Source organism: Octopus sinensis, linkage group LG10 (assembly GCF_006345805.1).
Source record: "Octopus sinensis linkage group LG10, ASM634580v1, whole genome shotgun sequence".
Classification (NCBI taxonomy): Eukaryota; Metazoa; Mollusca; class Cephalopoda; order Octopoda; family Octopodidae; genus Octopus; species Octopus sinensis.
The window spans coordinates 90,099,885-90,122,731 of NC_043006.1; the positions used below are offsets into that span (position 1 = coordinate 90,099,885).

The following is a 22,847-nucleotide window of genomic DNA, read 5'->3' on the forward strand; positions in this document are numbered from 1 at the left end:
CATTCAAATCAGTAAAATCAGAGGAGAAAAATATCGTAGTTGAAACATCAGTGGACATGGTTAGAAAAAAGATAAGCAGTTGCTCATACATCTTGGTTGTAATACCACTGACCAGTAAAAGAAAATGGTGTGGCTGTTATAATTACATACAGGTTAGCAAAAAATTTACAGCTGTGTCAAAGACATTTGATCTGGCCCTGGCACAAAGCAATTTATCAGGTGCCACACAAAAACCATAAAAATACAGAATTATACACTCCAAATATTAATCTGGACAAAAATACACACCTGTATAAAGAAAAATATAAAAAAAGGTAATATGAATATTTGCATCAAGAAGAGATTTAGCAGGTAAGATATTTGCTATTTTACACTTAAATATGTTAGTTGTATAAATTCAACACTGAAAATTTCCATTTAAACAAGTCAGTAATTATATTGATATATACACACACATATGCATACATCTATGCATATACATATATACACATACGTGCATCTACACACACACACACGCGCGCACACAAAGGATTTTCGCCTAGTGACTTAATGCAATCGGTATGTACTGTAACTGCTCGCTTTGGTTTACTCCTAAAACTCCAGCTTTTTTAAGTGTTTGCTGTATACAGTGTTTGCTGTATACAGTGTTTGCTGTATCACTTTGGCTGGTTTTGAGGGTAGCTACTGCTGATAAACAGAAATTTACTGTGAAATCACATGATACAAAAGTGTCATCCATCAGAGCTGATGAAAATTTCATCAGCTGAAAATGGTAATTGTGCGATTTTTAGCATTAGTTGTCTCTACAAGATGATTCCTCAAGAGTGTAGGGCATTTAAAATGACAATCCCATTTAGGTTGAATGTGAAAATAAATATTCATTACAAAGACTGCCTTTGTCACTAATGTCTAATATATATGCATGTGTATCTGTGTGTGTGTGTGTGTGTGTGTAGATAGATAGATAGATAGATAGACAGATACAACATCATCATCATTGTTTAATGTCCACTTTCCATGCTGGCATGGTTTGGACGATTTGACTAAGGTCTGTGTGTGTGTGTGTGTGTGGTGGTGTGTGTGTGTGTGTGTGTGTGTGTGTAGATAGATAGATAGATAGATAGACAGATACAACATCATCATCATTGTTTAATGTCCACTTTCCATGCTGGCATGGTTTGGACGATTTGACTAAGGTCTGGTGAACCAGATGGCTGCACCAGGATCCAAGCTGATCTGGCAGAGTTTCTACAGCTGGATGCCCTTCCTAAAGCCAACCACTCTGAGAGTCTAGTGGGTGCTTTTACATGCCACTGGCATGAGGGCCAGTCAGGTGGTAGTGGTAACGGCCACACGCAAATGGTATTTTTTACATGCCACCAGCAGCACTGGCAATGACCTCGCTTAAATATTTTTTCATGTGCCACTGGCACAAGTGTCAGTAAGGCGACGCTGGTAACAATCATGCTCGTATGGTGCTTTTTACATGCTACTGACATGGAAGCCAGTCAGCTGCTCTGGCAACGATCTAGCTTGGATGGTGCTCTTAGTGCTCCACTAGCACAAATGCCAGTCATCGAATTTTATTTCGATTTTGATTTCATGCTTACATACATACATATAATAATTCCAAAAGCAAAGAAATAAAAACCCACAGTATGGTGAAAGCCATAGCCACTTATAATAAAAAAGAATACTGGTGGAATGTCCCAGGGAAATCTTCAATAAAATGTAAACACAGCAGACCTGATATAATGATTTGGGATAAAGGAAAAAAACTGTGTACAGTTGTGGAAATTAGCTGCCCAGCAGATGCTACCATAAAGCTGAAGATCAGTGAAAAAGAAAACACCTATGCTGAATTATTGAGAAGTATGCAGTTACTCTATTCAGATTACAAGTTCAGGTTAATACCTGTAATTACTGGAGCCCTTGGATATGTAACATACAGCCTAAATACCAATCTTGAAAAATTAGGCTTCTCAAAACCAGAAAGGAGAATGCTAATTCGAAGACTACAGACGCAAGCCATCACTGGAACTGTAAAAATCTGTAAAACTTTCCAGAAGTTTATCATTTAAGTATATATGAGCATGTCTAGATATGCAACTATATGCATGAGAATAGATACATAAAACAAAACATACAAATCTGCATGTATACATACATACAAAAATATCCAGTGATTACTGTTGAAATTTCAATGAAGGCACCTTGGATCTGGGTTAGAAACCAATTCTTTCTCTATTGGCAAGAAATCTTGAAATAAAACTGAATGACATACATACATACATAGAGACCCTTATGCATATGCACATATGCATATACAGGGGTTGGACAAAATAAAGGAAACACCTAGCATCATAGCATCATAATTTTGAAATATCTATAAAACTGCCAAAAGGTTGTTTATTTTTATGTTTTTTTACTTATTATTAGTGTGCTTAATATGTTTTGCTAAAATTGCTGTTTCTTTTCAGATATCATCAGCAAAAGGTAATTTAAATTTCATTAAAATGACAGATCTATCAGACTTTCAAAGAGGTCAAATTGATGGTGCTCATATAGCATAATGAAAACAGCCAAAATGTTTGTTGTATCAAGAAGTATTGTCTTGATAGTCCTGACAGCCTTTGAGAAAGAGGGATAATACTTCCTCATCAAAACACAACTCCAGAAGAAAACCAAAACTTTCACTTAGGGACTGTTGGACTCTGACATGAGATGTGCAAAAGTACAGCTCCCAAAATTACTGCAGAGTTTAATGACTACCTCGAGAACCCAGTTTCCACAAAAACTGTTATTGAACATTTATGGTGCATTTTAGAAAACCAAGTAAGGAATTGATATCCTCCACCATCATCACTACAAGACTGTTTTAGCTGAAGAATGGACAAAAATTCCTTTGGAAACAATTCAAACTCTGTATGAGTCCATACCTCATAGAATTCAGGCTGTAATTGCTGCCAAAGTGGTTGTACTCCATATTAAAATAAATTTGTTTGAAATTTTAAGATGTTTCCATCATTTTGTTCAACCCCTGTGTGTGTGTGTGTGTACATACACACATACATGCAAGCAAATATATAAACTGAAATTTAGTTACTGTTTTGGTAATTCAGAACCACATACAAAACTGTAGACTGTTCACACAAGTAAATTCATCAAATGAAATTAATAAGAAATTGTTGAAGGAGAAATATAAACCAAAAAGATTAGAAAGAGTTGGCCAAGTGAAAGATTATCCAATGAAGTATTTATACTGAGGAAATGGGTTAACAGATTTAATTGAAAACATTTAAAGAATGACAATTGGGAAAACCACCATTAAGTAAGTGTATACTGTAAGGTACATAAATATAATGTGTATACACAAGGTATATATATACCCTTGAAATCACATACATACATTGATAATGGACAAACATATGAAAGGAAAATGTTTTCTACAATATTTCTGTTACCAGCAAATATATAGATACACACACACACACACACACACACATGTATATATGCACATATACATACACAGATCAATATACATATATGCATATGGATAAACACACTAGCTATCTATCTATATACACACACACAGGTCCATATATTTAAAACAAATCACGAAAAATATGAAAAATGTAGATGAGAAAATAATAATAATCAAAATACGATGAAAAGTAACAAAAAAACCTGAAGGAAAATGAAATATATGTCAGAGTTGACGAAATGGCATAAGTCGTTTAGTTGTAAGAAAATAAGGATCCACACATGAAATGCTAAGTAAAAAGTAATAAATCCCATGAGAAAATTAAGAAGAGAAGATAATTAGTTGTTTAAATTAACTTAATGAGCCATCAGAATTTGTTACAGAAGGAAGTTTCCTTGAGTCTCTTTCTACATCACATAATCACTTCATTGATTTTCTTTATTATATTACTTTTACACTCCTCAATGGCCTTAATTTCAGCAATACACAGTATTAGATCCCGTAGATGGCCAGATGTACAATAAAGTAAGCTTCTGAGCAATCTAAATGTTTCTGCTTTAATTCCCAGTCTTTTAGAAATAATGATGTGTTCCTTGTCTCACCCTCAGCTTTAAAAATTTGAAGATGGTTATGTAAGCAGACCTTAACGTCAGTGCCAGTTGCACCTATGTAAACGTAGTCTGTTAGTAGTAATTACTATAAAACAATATTACTAGTTAAACATTTATTATGCAAAGGACAGCCAGAAGGATATGAATATTTAAATGTGAACTCATAAAGAGAGGTTGTTGATGGGTCTGGCTGAAAAGAGGGGATTTGTGGGGTCAGTGGTATGCTGTCTGGACACAAGGTTAAGTTAGATGAATCTGAGTTGAGTCGCGGGGAGGGGGGAAGATATATGTTGTAAGGTCAGTGACACCCACTGACTCCATGACACAACACTAACGATGTGTCCAAGCATTGCATCTGTAGGTGAACTCATACATACATACATACATACGCACATACATACATACATACATACATACATACTTACATACATACATACGCACATACATACATACATACGCACATACATACATACATACATACATACATACATATCAAAATAAGCAACAGGATATCATGAAGTGATGCAGTATGACCATTTCAAGTGGCTCCATTTAATTGAGCAGTGCAATCATTACTTCAATTTAAATGCAGGACCATCATCAGTTGCACAAATAAACATAATTTTAACAAGTTAATATAATTTTACTCAAATACTTAAACAGAGCAAGAAGATGGAAGAAATCCATGTTGTCACTATTGTAGCTAAGAATATACTACACTTCCAAGAAAGGCATGAAGCTTACTGGGATCATAGCTTGTAAAGGGATTGTAGTTCATTTCTAATTTTTTTGTCTTTTTAACAACAATTAAATCTAAGACTAGAGGACTGTGTCTGTTTGGAATGAAGAGCAAGAGTGAGTTGACAGCTCATGGCTAGGTATGGTCATAAATATTGTCAAGATATTATTAGTAAATTCAGTACAAAGTAACTGTCTATAAAGGAGGTTGGAGAGGGGAAGACCCTAAATCATGGTGTTAATCACCAGTTAAAGGGGCAAGATGCTAATAAAACCTATGATGTTAATACAGAGGAAATTTTATCATGGGGTACTGTTTATAAACAATATTGTTATGTTGTATAAAGATAAAATTTAGGATTATCAAAAATGATATCATAACTAAAATCAGTAAAATGTGTGTGTGTGTGTGTGTATATATATATATCAATATTCAACATTAAAAAGGAAAGATTATATAGAATCAGTTTAATATTCATTCATGTACTTATTTATTTATTAGGTAGTTTCTATAAAGATAGAAAAAGAATGGCATCAGTTTAATTAAAAATGTTTTAATAATATGAATTAAAAAATAATAAATTAAACTGATTAGAACTACCAATGAAGTCATTTGTTTTCTTTTTCAAATACAACCAACTGTACCCAGGATCTCACGCATTTTCCAATATATATATATAGAGAAAGAGAGAGACAGAGAGAGAGAGAGAGACAGACAGAGTGAGAGAAAGTTTACAGATAAGACCCAGAGATGCTCAATATAGAAAACATTTAGTAGCACTCAAATGATTTGAACTTACATTCTGAAACCTGAAGATGGAGGCTGGATGTACCTAATGTTTATATGCTTCCATTACTGGCTGCATATCCTAAAGTTTTTGCAAACTATATCTTCCATAATTATCATGTAATTCTGAGCCCCACCAAAACAGCTGGACCTGTAACACCATACCTTCCCCCTTAATTTTTGGTGATTCTGTACTCTATGTAAATTTGCCCTGTTAATATATGAATATTCATGAATTCATACAACATGAATATTCATCATCTGATATTTTCAGTCTTTCTTTTCTCTCTATTTACATGTATGCATCATTTATATATCCAACCCAAGCAGTTCTATTTGTTTATTTGCCTCATTATCTTCTCACCACACTGTCATGTCTGCACATATACATATACACACACATATACACAAACACACATGTACATACATACATACATATATATATATATATTATATATATATATATATTATATATATATATATATGCACACACACACACACATACAAACACATGCACACACGTAAAGGATATTGTATCCTTTGCAGAGTTTGCTATTGAATGTTAAGTTAACAAAATCAATTCTATTCTTATTATCATTGAATTTAGTTTTGGTGGACTTGTGACTGGATTTATACCAGTGCCTCTTCGTTCAACTCATGTACCAAACATAAGATACAATACACAAGAACAGTCCAGTTAGAATTCAATAAACTAAATGTTTTGCCATATGGAAATTTTTGTTTTGGCTGACAAAATTAGCAGACCATGGTCCACAATCATTTTCTTGATTTGCAGCATGTCACACATGATATATTCAACCAACAGTTTGGTTTTTGTTCTTATTTAGCTCCAGGTCAGCAATGAATGGGCAGACCTATGAGCAAGGGCATTCCAGCCCTGACAATTCCATCATTTTTTAGACACATCTTAGGACTATATCAACCTACTTTTTGAAGAGATTTGAGTGCTATTTCTTGCAAGATAGGCAACCATGCAGCAGCTCCCTCTTAGGTTCAGGGTGTTTTTAAGTCGCTTTAGCTGTTTCAGCTTTGATTGAGCAAACTTTTATATTCAAAAGCACTCCAGTCATGACCATCCTGACTTGTTGTATGCCAGAAACTACATTTTCCAATAAACCCTGTGTTTTTTAAAGATAGCAGGATGAATTTTACAGGAGATTTGGTAGCTATTTCTAGTATAGAGAGGTTTGCATAATATTTGTAAATACTATTGTCTCAACAAGTTGCATTCTGCCGTATTTACAAGTTGTAGCTGAAAGTTTGCTTTTGTACGATGCTCGCATATTCTGCAATATTCTCAGTAAGTCATGACTGCTGCAAACACCACAACAAGGATCTAATTCGATTTCTATTCTTTGAATTTTAAAACTTTTTATTTGATCGTATCTTAGCAAATTATTTGGAAAAATATTTTGCTTTGTTTTGTTTTTATACTTTTTTACAAAGTTGTATTTGAACAAATTTAAAGCAGAAATTTATGATTAACAAAAGAAGAATGTGGAGAGGTTTTTCCATTTGCTGGAATTTGAAATAAGACAACACTGATGAAATAAGACAATATAATTTGGGATGAGAACCAACAGAGTCATCTGAAAGAAAAAAATGCTGGAGATTTAATTTAAATTCCTTCCGCTGTATCAGAGATGGTAATAAAGTGCCAATTCCATTGTGGCAGTTTAAATCAAATATTTCTCCTGGGAACAAAAATCTAATGAAAAATCATTCTTACCTGAGCATGTTATAGGCAGTAGTCGCACGAAGAGTTGTCGGTCCGAAATTTGTAATTAAGCGCCGGTGTAAGCTCTCTTTGGTAAGAGCAATGCTAACAGAAACACTGTCATCAACAACTCTCAGAATAACTTCAATATTGAAATTTTTCATATCAACATTCCAGTCAAAATAAGTTTGTATTGCGCCACCAAAATTCGCTGCTGCAATCATTGAGCTGAAGGCGTGATTTTCACCACTTCTGTGACAAGTGACTCGAAATGTTGGTTTTGTTGGATCAAAAGGCCTTTTTGATTTCTTGGTGGGTTTTGCTTCAGTGACCTCAGCAGTGATATTAGCAGAACTCTTGTCAACTTTCTCCTCCATATTCACATCAGACTCTATCAATTCCTCACTAACTTTAGCTGCATCATCTCCCTTATTTGTATTTTCATTCTCTTCCCTCTTGCATCTTTTTTTCTTTTTGCCATAATCATTTCTATTAGATTTTTCTTGCTTTGGTTTCAGTGGGATTGCCGAAGCAGGAATGACTCTTCCAAAATCAACAGGATATGTAACTGGCTTCTCAGATATTGGCAAATGAAACGAATAAACTTGAGACCAAACCTTTATGCCCATTCTCCAATCAACATTTTCAACTAAATATTGAAGCTGTTTCATGCATCCTTCCTGCAAAAGAAGAAAATATCATCATCATCAGCATCATCATAGTTGTTGTCAGGCAAATTGGTAGAATCATTAGGACAAAAATGCTCTCCAGCTCTTTACATTCTGAGTTCAAGAAACAGATGAAACCAACTTTGCTTTCCATTCTTTTTTTTGGGGGGGGGGGGGGCAATGCAGTCAAGTGCAGGGGGTTAATGCTATCAGGTAATCCACTCCTCTGTACCTAAATTAAGAACTATTATTATTATTATTATTATTACTATAATTGCCAAAAAGCAGTCTCTTGCTCCTGCAGGGAAGGTGGGGGTTGATTCTTCAGACTAAAGTAAGATTGTAAAATTGGGGAACCCGTAAAAACAGATATGAAAAGACATTGGTAATTTCTTTATTTGATGAGTCAAACCTTTAGCTATTCATCTGAGGCCTAAGTACCACTGGTTTTTAGTAATGATTTTTCCAGTCTAAAACTTCATCTGATCACGTTTCCTCAGCATTTTGTTGGAATCTACAGTTTATTGCTTTTCTAGTTTCGCATTCTTTACAATGTATCATTCCCCCCCCCTTTGACCTTCTTTTACAGTTTTTCTATTTTGATATTAATATTATATCAATAAGTATTGAGAGAAAAGTTGGGCATAAGAGGCATCAGCTGTAGTGGACAAAGAGAGACGACTGCATTGGCATGGTCATGTGATGCATATGGATGTGGACAGCTGTGTGAAGAAGTGCCGATCTCTACCAGTGGAAGAGGGAGACCCAGGAAGACAAGAGGGAGACACAGGAAGCTGTGGAAGAAGAAGACTCAGGGAGACCCAGGAAGACAAGGTGGTGAAGCATGATCTTCAAACATTGGGCCTCACAGAGGCAATGACTAGTGACTGAGACCTTTAATGATATGATGTGCTTGAGAAAATCTGTCAAGTGAAACCATAGTTGTGGTCAAGGCTGGTTTCATGTAACTGGCATGTAAAAAGCGAATGCTAGGCCTCACAGAAGCAATGACAAATGGCTGAGGCCTTTGGCATTATGCTGTGCTTGAGAAGGAAGATCCGTCAAGCCAAGTGACAGATACTGGTGTCATGCAAATGGCATGTAAAAGCACCCATTACACTCTTGGAGTGGTTAGCATTAGGAAAGGCATCCAGCTGTAGAAACCACACCAAATCAGACTGGAATCAAGTGCAACCCCTCAGCTTACCAGCCCTGGTCAACCCATGCAGATGGACAAATGGACACTAAATGATAATGAGGATAGTGATGTCCAACTTTCCTAACATCATTTCAATGAAAATAAAACCAATTTTTACTGAGTTCAGAAAGTGCTTGAAACAAAAATTAAGTTGGTGTCTGATTTCAAAGAAAACCTTTTTCTTTTTGGAGAATGCACTAAAGACAAGGGAATTGATCATTCCATGGATTTTGTCTCAATGGGAAAGGATTCAATCATTAATAAAATTGCTTGTCCCATATCAACATAAACAGTGTTTTACTGCTAAAACATGTAAAAGTTAAAGAAGTGCTAACAGATGTTAATCAATCTCATTGCTTATCTATCAATTTCGGAATCGGTTAAATATAATTCTTCAACCAATACCCAGCATGTTTGCTCTTGATACTTCTTACTCTTCCATTGTTATACCTTTTAGTTCACATTTTATTGGTTGTAAGAATCTAATATCTGCTTTAAACACCAATTTTTTTATCCAGAATTTTTTTTTTTATTGTATACAATGATTTTCAATACTACTCTATCTTCTAAAAGAGCAAAAAAGAGTCCGAAACAAAAATGGCAGTAGCAGTGGAAAAACTTCTTTGAAATAGGGGGGAAAAAAATCCTCTACTCTTGGAATGTATAAAAATAACTTCAAAGATAAACAGAATTAAAAAAACAAACAGGTAACAAATTACTATAAAACAAAAATATGCACTTTAAGTACAGACGGTCATGATTTAATACTTGCAAACACAAATTTGCATAACATAAAACTGAAACAACAACAACAGCAGCACAATACACTTGTTATGAAATGAAAAAAAACAATGGAAAATACAGCAGAATAAATGGAGACTGTGAACTGTAAAAGAGGTCTAATGTTTCCAGCTTTCTCTTAGAGGAACTACATGAAACAAATTCAGAATATATGAATAATTTGGAGAAGAAAATTCTTCCTGGCAGAGCAGTGTGACAAAGCAGAGTACATCAATAACTTAATCCTTAAGAAAATAATAAAAAAATAAAACCATATTTCTGAGTCTTGAAAGACACAGGGCCATTTCTTATAACCCTGAAAAAGCAACTGCAGTCAGCTGTGATGTGGAGAGGGATCTTTCAACATTTTCCAACTTTTAATGTGTTTAGATAATTTTAGATCAGTTGCTTTTAGACATGCATTTTTTTGTTATTCCTTATAAAAAACAAAGATCAGAAATGATGTCCATATATTGCAAGGAGACAAAACTAAGTAGTTGACCTGGGAGTAAAATGCAACAGTTGTTGTAAAATTTGATCTCACAACTGTGTTACTAAGTCGTCAGATCTCTTTATCTCTCTCACTTTTTACACAAACACGCATGCATGTACATACACGTGCACGTATGGCTAAATGGTTGAAAAGCTTGCTAACCAACCATTCAGGTTCAGTTCAACTGCATGATATCTTGGGACAAATAGATTTGGCAGAGGGAAACATCGTTTAACATCCACTTTCCATGCTCGTATGGGTTGGATGGTTTGACTGAGGACTGGCAAGCAAGAAGGCTGCACCAGGTTCCAATCTGATCTGGCAAAGTTTCTGTAGCTGGATGCCCTTCCTAATACCAACTACTCTGAGAGTGTAGTGGGTGCTTTTTACATGCCACCAGCATGGGGGCCAGTCAGGCAGTACTGGCATTGGCCACAACTACAATCTCACTTGACTTGCCAGGTCCTCTCAATCACAGCATATCTCAAAAGGTCTCAGTCGCTTGTCATTGCCCCTGTGAGGCCCAACATTCAAAGGTCGTGCTTCACCACCTCATCCCATGTCTTCCTGGGTCGACCTCTTCCACGGGTTCCTTATATATATGGGTTGGGGTTATTTCACATTATAATTTTGGGGAAAATGAAACACATAAGCAAGTTGAGGTCCTCCAAACCATTTAGGTTAGAAGTAACCCCTAATATATGCTGACTCTGACTAGGATAACCCATCCAACCCATGACAGTATGGAAAGCAGATGTAAAACGATGATGAGAATGGTGATGAGGATGGTGGTGGTGGTGATGATGATGAGGATGAGGAGGATTACTGGTTACAGGTTTCCAACAGATCAAGCTCTGGTTCACTGCCCTTCCTATGGTGAGAGTAACAAGTAAACGTCTAAAACAATATAAAGGTCTTCCTTCATAGAATACCATATTCTTAATTTTCTTTAGAGATGTTAATATTCTAAGCTGACAGAAATTAATAATAGACACACACACACAAGTACATAATAAACACACATATATAATTACATAATAAATAATACACACAAACACACACATAACTCTGCACAGTCATCAAATACTAGTTTTCTGAGCGCCAGTTATCCAAACAAGCTTTCAAGGTCCTGTGAATATTTAATTAGCTATACAACATAAAACCCAAACTGGAGAACAATGCTAATGTTACTCTTTCATCTTTTGTACAGCCTGACTAACAGTGAATTTAAATTGCTGCTGAATATGTAAAACATTATACTGAAGGGGTCACACACACACAGACACAGGTGAAACAATCATGTCTTTTGTTTATGATTATCAAATGTGCTGTGTGTGTGTCAATCTGTAACATTGTTCTCAGTTGATCAATTTAAACAACATTAAAAGTAATTTAGCTCACAAAAACCACCAACATGCTGAAGAATTTAAAGACATGGCAAAATCAGTGATGTCTTTATTTATCCTATGATTCTGTTCTGAAAGAGAGAGAGTGTGTGTGCATGTGTGTGTGCATTCATGTGGTGTGTATATATTTATATAAATCTGTTTTATGTAATCAACTTTGTTATTGTTACTGTGTCTCTGAAGAGAAAATAGTGCTTTACAAAATAAGTCCTTTGTCAATTGAACAGAAAAGCGACATTTACAGAGTCTGGATTGTGGGGAAAAAGTATTAAAAATTGCCCAAGAGTACAACATTTTATTGATTGAATGGCAGACATAAAACATGCTCTGTAAAGAGGCTTTCTCCTGTAATTATTGTTCAGTCTGGCTTTCCTGCTGTCACATCATTGATGTGAGCAAAATTACACGATGCCCATGTCACTCGGATAAGCACAATGTGTGGACATCTTCATCGCCGTTGTCATTGTCCTCCTCATTATTGCCATCATTTTCATGTTGACTTTTCCATGCTTGCGTAATAAGTCAGATGCAGCTACACTGAAGGAGAACTTCTTAGGGCCATGGACTTTTCTTGACACCAACCCACACCCATTTCCAAGCAGTAAATGCCTCAGTCCGTCAAACAACAATCAACCAAAACATGCTTGTCTGACGGAATGCAGGCAAACAACATGGTCGATATTGTTGATAAGGATTTGCTTACACACACAAACAAAACCTATTATTCATGATGATCTTTTAGTATTTTCAGTTACCAGCTATTGGTCAATCCATGGCTATAATAGAAGAGAGTGGGGGACACCAGTTGACAGGGTCTTAGCAGTGGGACTCGACTCTAACAACTTGCATTCAAAATGAAGCTTTTAATGCTTCACACACACACAAATACACACACATATATATCATCATCATCATTTAACATCTGCTTTATTCTGCTGGCATGGGTTGGACAGTTTGACAAGAACCGCAATACAAGGAATACACCAAGCTCCAATGTCTGCTTTCACATGGTATCTATGGATGGATGTCCTTCCTAATGCCAATATGTGTATGTGTGTGTGTGTGTGTGTGAGTGTGCGTGCGTGTGTGTGTGTGATGTACCACGAAAGTAAACCAAGAACCACATGGCTGTGAAGGGATATCTTCAGTCAAAGATAGCCATGCTGCCATTTATATCTACAGTGATTAAAATATGATTCAAATACAAAGATAAACATAGCTATGAAACCCTGATCCAATGTGTGTGTGTGTGTGTGTGTATATATATATATATATACACTCACATACATGAATATATTTGTACAAATATATAAACCTTGTTATGAAATACTGAATCACTTACACAGACCTTACAAATGAGTTTGGCTTTTGTTTCTTTTAATAATTCTGAATTCAATCTGATGGGCAGAGTAGGACATTGAGCTCCCTATTCGGTAGTTCTTCAATTTAACACTTTAATTCTACAGCTACTGCACCTCTTTTGTGTAAGTTACAATAATTTTGGTTATTTTAAATGTTTAAACTGTCATTATATCTTTATTATCCAATGATGTATCCTCTTATATGTTTTTGCAATAAAATGTTGTTAAAAGAGATTGAAAGCATTCAATTGTTAAGTAACACTATGTGATGTTAGAAACATCATAGAAACCGATTAAATTTTGTTTTTTATTTATTTTCTGATACCCTATTGTGTAAAATAGTAAAAAGATAAAAATTTGTTGAGTGCAAGAGGAGAAGCAGATAAGTTGAAAGTAGTAGCATATAATCATGAAATGAACAAATTATATAAATTGATCTCTTGGCAATATCCTGTTTCTTTTAACTTGCTTGTTACACTGAATGAAAGAGTGATTATGTGATGCTACATGTAATGAAAGTAAGAGTGGAGAAATAAAATATTGCTTTTTGGACGGTGGTGAAAGTTGGCGAATGTATTTTGGAAAGAATTAATAAGTGGATGGTGTTTATTTTTATTTCTGGAACTGAAGTCAATTTGAAATGTACACACATACAAAAACACACACTAATAAATGTATGTAGATTCATATAAACATATGGATATACATACACACATATATATGGACATACATACACACATATATATGGACATACATACACACATATATATGTACACACAATACACATATATGAAGAGATACACATATACACATATTTGTGTAATATATTATCATCGTCATTCACATTTGTCATCATGTATCCTATGCTGGCAAGTTTGTGAATGATTTGATAGGATCCAGCAGGTCAGAGAACTGTGTCAAACTCCACTGCCTGTTTCGACAGGGTTTCTGCAGTTTGAAGCCCTTCCTAATGCCAACCTCTTGACTCAGTGTACTGGGTGCTTTTGTTTGTGTCACCAACACTAGTCAGGTCCCTGAGTAACTTGCTAGACAAGGCCCTTTCGTGTAGTATTAAGGGAGGGGCTTCATGCCAGGTGTTGAGAGGCAAGTATATGATATAGGGAGAGGTGTTTTACTGGAGAGGGGATACTTGGCTACCCCTGTTGGAAAAGGAGAGAAGATGGTGGGGTAAAGAGGGTGAATATGGGAACAGGGGTGCAGGTGTGGGGGATAGTGAGAGAGGATGAGATAAACTCACAAAAGTGCATGAATGTGAGGGAAGACACAAAACTAGATTTTTTTAAGGACTCCTCAAAAATAGCAAATCGCCAGTTAACTCTGGTTTTTGCCATTTCTTCTGAGATGCTCAACATCCAAAAGTCAATCTTCACTTCTTCATCCCATGTCTTCCTGGGCCTCCTCCCTCTTCACCTTTCATCTACAATCACCGCTTCTTTTATGCAGTTGTCCATACATATATTATACACACACACATTTACAAGTATAAATTACGTACATATCTATACACATACATATACACACACACATACATGTATATAAAAGATCTAAACATTTTCCTATCATTTCGTTAAAATTTCCTATATTCCATACAAGATATGGAGTTAATATTCTCGTAGTTTAGCAAAACAGTTTTATCAGTTCTTCACTACATTCTATAATTTATTTAGCAAAGCAACGATGAAAGAAGAAGAAGAAGAAGGAGGAAGAGGAGGAGGAGGAGGAGGAGGAGGAGGAGGAGGAGGAGGAGGAGAAGAAGAAGAAGAAGAAGAAGAAGAAGAAGAAGAAGAAGAAGAAGAAGAAAATCTATTGACTGTAATATTTTCCTTCTTTCTTTCCCATTTCAACGTTTTATCTTATTTGCAGAACTCAATGAAATGCCAAGCGTTTTATCTCCTTTTAGTTCTTGGGTTTCCTTTTAGTTCTTGGGTTTGAAGATTTCTGCAACAGTCTTAATCTGCCAACACTTTCTTCTGCTAGGTTTATTATTACTATTAATAACAATAACAATAATAATAACCAGAGGAAGAAGAAGAACAACAATAATATTGGAACAATGCCAGCAACTTTGAGGGAAGGGTCTAGTGAATTACACTGACCCCAATGCTTAACTGGTATTTATTTTATCAACCCTGAAAGATGAAAGCCAAAAGTCAACTTTGGGTGGTATGTAAACTTAGAATGTAGAAGAAGAAGAAGAAGAAGAAGAAGAATATTGCTAAGCAATTTGTGAAGTGGGTTGTGATTCTGCCAGCTCACTGCCTTAACAACAACAATAGTAATCCTTTCCCATTTTGGTGCAAGGCCGGCAATTTGGAGAATGGGGGGGTTAGTTGATTACATCGACCCCAGTATACGTCTGGTATTTTATCAACTCCAAAGTGATAAAAGACAAAGTTGACCGTAGCAGAATTTGAACTCGGAATGTAAAGATTGACAACATGCTGTTCAGCATTTTGTCCAATGTGCTGATGATTCTGCCAGGTTGCCACCTTAATAAAAATAAAAATAACAATAACTATAGCAATAATCATCATCATCATCGTTTAACAACTGCTTTCCATGCTAGCATGCGTTGGATGATTTGACTGAGGTCTGGCGAACCAGATGGCTGCGCCAGACTCCAATCTGATCTGGCAGAGTTTCTACAGCTGGATGCCCTTCCTAACGCCAACCACTCCGAGAGTTGGCACAAGGGCCAGTCAGGCGGTACTGGCAATGGCCACGCTCAAATGGTGCTTCTTATGTGCCACCTGCACAGGAGCCAGTCCAGCAGCACTGGCAACGACCTCAATAATAATCCTTTCTACTGGAGGCACAGTGTCTGGAATTTGGCGCGAGGGGAGAAGTCAATTATATTTGAATTTAGAGCATGAAGACAGATGAAATCTTGCTAAGCACTTTCTCCACAGGGCTAACAATCCTGCCAACCCTCCATTTTTACAACAACAACATCGACAGAAACGGTGGCATCTTTTATTGGCCAGAAGGACCTAAGACACTGAGGAGAATACAATGTTGAAATACAACACAAAATATCCACACAATGATATGCACACAAGTATATGAAACAAAAAAGAAAACTAAGGCAAGTTGACCAAACATATAATGATAATAATAATAATAATGAAGAGTCGAGAGATATGTCAGGTTAGCTTGGGAGGTTAAGCAGTTGTGGTCGATGGAAAGGTGGTAGTGATACCAATAATTGCCGAAGCTCTGGGAATAGCGAGCAAAAATCTCGAGAGGTATGTGGAACAAATAGAGGATGGAATAAGGGTGGAGCACTTTCAGAAAAGAGCACTGCTTGGAAAAGCTCGAATACTCCGGAAGGTACTTGAAAAATAAGAGGTGTTACCTTAGTTCACTGGTAGTGAACCGCTGACACTGTAGTACATTTCCAGTGTTAGAAGCTGTGCAAAGGCAACAACAACAACAATAATAATAAATAAATAAATAAAATTTATAGTTTCCACTCTGCTTGTATCAGCTTCAGCCAAAGACATTTTTTTTTATCTCCTGCATGTAATTTTCTATGGATCAACAACAATGACAAATGGCTTTTCTTTGGCTGTAATTCGACAGAACAACTGTGAAGAGAATCAGAAAGACGTCATTTACTTTACTCATCCCATCCAACAGGCTCCAAACTGCTGTCAATTTCTCTGTTGAAAATACAATCCTTCATTGGATCATTGGAAATCTGTAATTAATGAATTTATTCAATTAGGCAAGGCTATGTAATTAAGAAAGTCACTTGAAGGTTTATTTCCCCATTAAGGCCCTGTTGTAAGGTGTGTGACAAAGCTGACAATTAGCATCGCAGATAGAGTCCATTCAGTGGGCTTCCCAACAGTTTCTATCGAATCAGTCTTACTTACAAAGCTTGCGTTAATCCAAGGTAAAAAGACACTTGTTGATGGAACCATGCAGTAAGAGTGAACTTGGGCCATCAGGATTATGAATCTAACTTCTTAACCACTAGGCAATGATGATGATGATTATGATGGTGAAGAATGCATTGAAAACACAGGAAGGTGATAATGCAATGACAGAGACTGGCAAGATGATGATTTGAAACTTGGTGGAGAGAATGGAAGGCAGAATAAAATGGTAAATGGAACAGACAATCAGAATGAAACTTTTTAATAAATATTTGGGTATAAATGCAGATAGAATGGTGTGTATGGGAATGTAATGCAAGCCAGAAATTGTTTTTGTAGAATTTCACTGGAACATCATGAATTTGGAGTCTGCAGACCATGGCATAAGAGATCTTCTAAACTAATATCACATCTCTAATAACATGGAACTATTGATTGTCAGGGAAGTGTTTAGGGCATTTTGCAACTTTTGAATAACTTTGTATGTCATTCCATTGGAAGAAAGGAATTTGGATATTTCAAGGAAAGTCCTTTGTTAAAGGGAGAACATTTTTTAAAAATGCTTATTGTAGTTCCAAGAATACAGATTTTTATTGTTGCCAGCCATTACTAGTTTCTATAGAATTTGGCTTTGGATTTTATTTGTTTATATTAGCATTGCCCGCTACATTTCAAACTCACAAGAAAGCCAGCTACTTGTCCTCCTTGTTGACTATGATCCTACAAAAGATAGTAAATCGAATATCACCATAACAACAAAATTCTCCCAAGAAAATTGGATTAGATTTTGAAACACTAAAATCTGAACAGAAGACAGCAACAAAAAACAGATATACTGATGGTAGATAAAATGACCAAAGAGTAAAACTATAAAGGTATGTTTTTTATATGGACAAGATACATTTGCAAAATGAATGATCTTATAAATACAAAAGCTAGTTCCGATCAAGATGAACAAAACCAGCCTGAATTTCAGGTACAGTTTTGTAACATTACTGTACAAAGAAACACTGAGACATACTGCAAGGAATATTGGAAAATTCCCTCACTATACATGCATAATGTCCCTTGTATCGTGTATTTTCAGAAGCAATAAACCCTAATGTATTCGGATGTTTAGCCCCAGCAAAATATAGTTGACAATTTAATAACATAGTGAATCAGCTCTACATTTGCTTCAGGAACCAATTTTAAGTGTTGCAAGAAAAAGAGATTTGTGGTACTCATGTGAGCTTCTTGGAAAATAATGAAGGGACTTTGGGCTACAAGCAAATCATCAACTAAAGCAGCGCATAATGAAGCTAACATAATATTCCATGACAACAAATGTTAATAAGTCTACTAATTATCAGTGTAGTAAGACCAAATGATTACACTGTTGTGCAAATCTAAAGAATTACAGGGATTATCTCTGTTCAAATTAAAACATGATGGGATTTAAAGCTTTTATTCATCATGTAATTGGTTCCACTAAAAAGATACACAACACTTTTTAGAAAGATATTGGCAGATTACTGCAAGAACAGACAGGGGTACATTCTACAAATATTGCAATATAAGGCTGTTTTAAATATTGATGAACCACATAATTGCAAAAAAAAAGAAAAACTTCTTAACCACCCAGCCATGACCATGTGACCACCCTTCCCTAAAAGAAATCTTGCATTAGTCCTTGTAGAAAGATTTTTTCCTTAAAAGTTATCTATTCTAGCAAATATGCATCTACATTTTTGAGGGATTATGTAACAACCAAATCCTGTTTCTATTTTTCAATAGAATACATTTCCTATTGACACTTTATAACAAGATGCAAATTGGTTTAATACAACAATGAACAGTTAGAAAAACTAAAATCACAAAACGAAACAAAGCAAAAAAAAAAAGAAAATTAAAGAAAACTTTTGATTGTAATTAAATATTTATGATACAATATTAACAGCAGATTATTCAGCTTGACAATGTTTTGAATGTGAAAAAAAAAAAACAAATTAAGAAAATTGTGGAAAACAAAATTAAAAATTTGGCAAATTTTGAAATTAGAAAAATATAAAGATCCAATTTTCTTGATTTTATCTTTGTTTTCACTATTTTATTTCTTACATCTTCAGTTTTATAAATGTCAGTCTTTAACTGATTCTACCCCTTATGAAAACTATGTCAAGCAGTTTATATAATGCTTTATGGAATTGCCACATTCTTTCCATTAATAATATAGCTTCCAGTCTTAAACGGAGGCTAACTTTTACAGAGTGAAAATATGAAGTTGCTACACAAGCATATTTATAAATATAAAGAACAGAATATAGCATTAACCTGGTTCATTTGTTTTTTATTCTTTAAATGGCATAATTTCAAAAGGGATGAAATAATCACTAAATATTCAAACAGGAACAACATAAGATTCCAGACATGATTAAAAGGAAAAAAAGGATTCTTAGAATGAGCTATTAGAATCAAATTATTATATATTAACATTAGTTCTTGTTAACCTAATGCAATAAAGTGTTTCCTGATAATCAATTTTGGTTAAGCATTCATATGGACTTGTAACACCAAATACAGGGTTCCAAACAACCATAAAGGTGTTTACTTTAATTTCTCACATATATAAATATATATATATTAGCTGATGTACCCAGTAATTCCCAGGAAAGTGGGGCTAATCCCTTGGTTCCGTTCTCATAATTGTTTCACCAATCCAATAACAACAATACAAAGTATGTAGCCCTTAAAACGGTTTTTGTGCATTTACAGAGAATACTGAACTTGTTTTTAGAACTTTCTAATAAGTTATGAATACCCAAATTGTGAAGTCATTTATGTAATAACATGAAATTAGTTACCCAATAGTAAGAATTCAAATAAAGTAGCCCCCAAAATGGCTTTAATGCATTCCCAGAGTATATAGAACATAGGAGGAAATACTAATAAGGTATGTATACTAAAATCGTGAAGCATGTTATGTTATAACAGGCTAATCAGATACGAGATAATAGCAATTCAAAGTAAATAACTCTGAAAAGGGCTTTTGTGCATTCCCAGAGAATATTAACCTCACATGCATACATACAAACATGGTATATAGTTGCAAAACACACACACACACACTCAGACATGCACATACAAGGAGACAGAGTGCATACATATACAAACACATGGACACACACATACATAAAAAAGACACAAACACAGACATGCAAGCACATGAATGTGCAGAATACATACATACAGATGCACACACATGCATATGTATACACACACATATATACATACACACGCATACATATATGCATGCATGCAAAAGCACACACACACACTGATCCACACACATGCATACAAACAAAAAGGAACGCAATGTAAATAATGGACAGAGTCAAGACTATTGAAAAGGTTGCAAGATGCAAAGAAAATTTTAGGAAAATAAAAATAAGTAATAAGTGGACATTTTACCACTGAGTGTGTTAAATTCTAAGGAACAAAACGAAAATTACTCTCCCCAGACACAACAGAAGATGTAGGAGGAGTTAGCTAGCAACTCCACTTATACACCCACAGACAGAATTTCTCACATATGTAGTATATGTATATACAAGTGTCACATAAATGGCACCTGTGCCAGTGGCACATAAAAGCACTCATTACACTGTCAGAGTGGTTGGCATTAGGAAGGGCATCCAGTTGTAGAAACAATGCAAAATGAAACTAGAGTCTGGTGCAACCCCTCAGCTTATCAGCCCTGTTCAAACAGTCCAACCTATACCAGCATGGACAATGGACATATAATGATAATGATGATGATTAACTACACACATGGGCTGTTCATGATATTTTTCCTTCTATGGACTTTTCCATGTTCCATTCTCACAAAGAGCTATGCTCAAAATGTCAAAAACTCTCTCTTTTTACCAAGCTAATAATACATTCCATGTGCTTGTCCTTCTGTTATTTGTTATAGTTATTTTTAATGTTTCAATTTGACTATAATATATATATATATATATATATAAGCCCCTGTACCTGGCTTTCGTTGACATGGAGAAAGCTTTTGATAGGGTCCCCCGATCCCTTATCTGGTGGTCAATGAGGAAACTAGGGATAGATGAATGGCTGGTGAGGACTGTGCAAGCCATGTACAGAGATGCCGTAAGTAAAGTTAGGGTTGGCAACATGTACACAGAAGAATTCAAAGTAGAGGTTGGGGTCCACCAGGGTTCAGTACTCAGCCCCCTCCTATTTATCATAGTACTCCAGGCAATTACGGAGGAATTCAAGACAGGCTGTCCCTGGGAGCTCCTCTACGCTGACGACCTTGCTCTTATTGCTGAGTCACTATCAGAACTGGAGGAGAAGTTCCAGGTGTGGAAGGAGGGTTTAGAATCAAGGGGCCTTAGAGTCAACCTAGCTAAAACCAAAGTACTAATAAGTAGAAAGGTAGACAATCCACAAATATCTTCAGGAAGATGGCCCTGCTCGATCTGTAGAAAAGGTGTAGGTAGAAACTCTATAAGATGTACCCAGTGTAAGCTATGGACACATAAGAGGTGCAGCAATGTCAAAGGTAGGCTAACTGGGAAGATAGTTTTTGTATGTGGCAGATGCTCGGGAGCATTAACCTCCGAAAATCTGCAGAAAACAACTTCCGAAACTTTCCAGGGGGAAAAACTAGAAGTAGTTGATAGCTTCCGTTATCTAGGTGACCAAGTCAGTAGTGGGGGTGGGTGCGCTGAAAGTGTAACTGCTAGAATAAGAATAGCCTGGGCAAAGTTTAGGGAGCTCTTACCTCTGCTGGTGAGTAAAGGCCTCTCGCTCAGAGTAAAATGCAGACTGTATGATGCGTGTGTACGAACAGCCATGCTACATGGCAGCGAAACATGGGCCGTGACTGCTGAGGACATGCGTAAGCTCGTGAGGAATGAAGCCAGTATGCTCCGATGGATGTGTAATGTCAGTGTACATACTCGACAGAGCGTTAGCACCTTGAGAGAAATGTTGTACCTAAGAAGCATCAGTTGTGGTGTGCAAGAGAGACGATTGCGCTGGTATGGTCATGTGGCGAGAATGGATGAAGATAGGTGTGTGAGAAAGTGCCAATCCCTAGCAGTTGAGGGAACCCGTGGAAGAGGTAGACCCAGGAAAACCTGGGACGAGGTGGTGAAGCACGACCTTCGAACTTTAGGCCTCACTGAGGAAATGACCAGAGACCGAGACCTTCTGAAATATTCTGTACGTGAGAAGACCAGGCAGGACAAGTGAGCCCAGCCCACTTATGAATGCCTTTCCTCCCTTGGACACAAAGACCGGTTGAGGCAAGCGAAGTCGATATAGAACCTCATCCGACGACAGACACCCATGCCAACCCCCCATGCTTGCGAAGACATGTTGGGGCAAGCGAAATCGAAATCGAAACCGAATTGAACCAGCCAGGATCCCTGGCCTGGTGGTACGTAAAAAGCACTATCCGACTCGTGGCCGTGGCACGTAAAATACTCCAATGCGACCGTACGACAGGCACCCATGCCAACCCCCTTTGCTTGTGAAGACATGTTGGGGCAAGCGAAATCGAAATCGAAACCGAATTGAACCAGCCAGGATCCCTGGTCTGGTGGTACGTAAAAAGCACTATCCGACTCGTGGCCGTGGCACGTAAAATACTCCAATGCGACTGTACGACAGGCACCCAT

General features: G+C 36.2%; 1 protein-coding gene across 1 annotated transcript in view; it reads right to left on the reverse strand.

Annotated features, from left to right (window-relative positions):
* Window positions 1-215: 215 nt before the first annotated feature.
* Window positions 216-22,847, reverse strand: part of LOC115216641 (THUMP domain-containing protein 3-like) — a 491,513-nt gene continuing 468,881 nt past the window's right edge. Inside the window, exons 3-4 of the mRNA XM_029786127.2 lie at window positions 7,371-8,038; window positions 216-288 (exon numbers count right to left, since the gene is read on the reverse strand). Of these exons, the coding sequence (XP_029641987.2) occupies window positions 216-288; window positions 7,371-8,038 (741 nt within the window). The remainder of the gene's footprint in view (window positions 289-7,370; window positions 8,039-22,847) is intronic.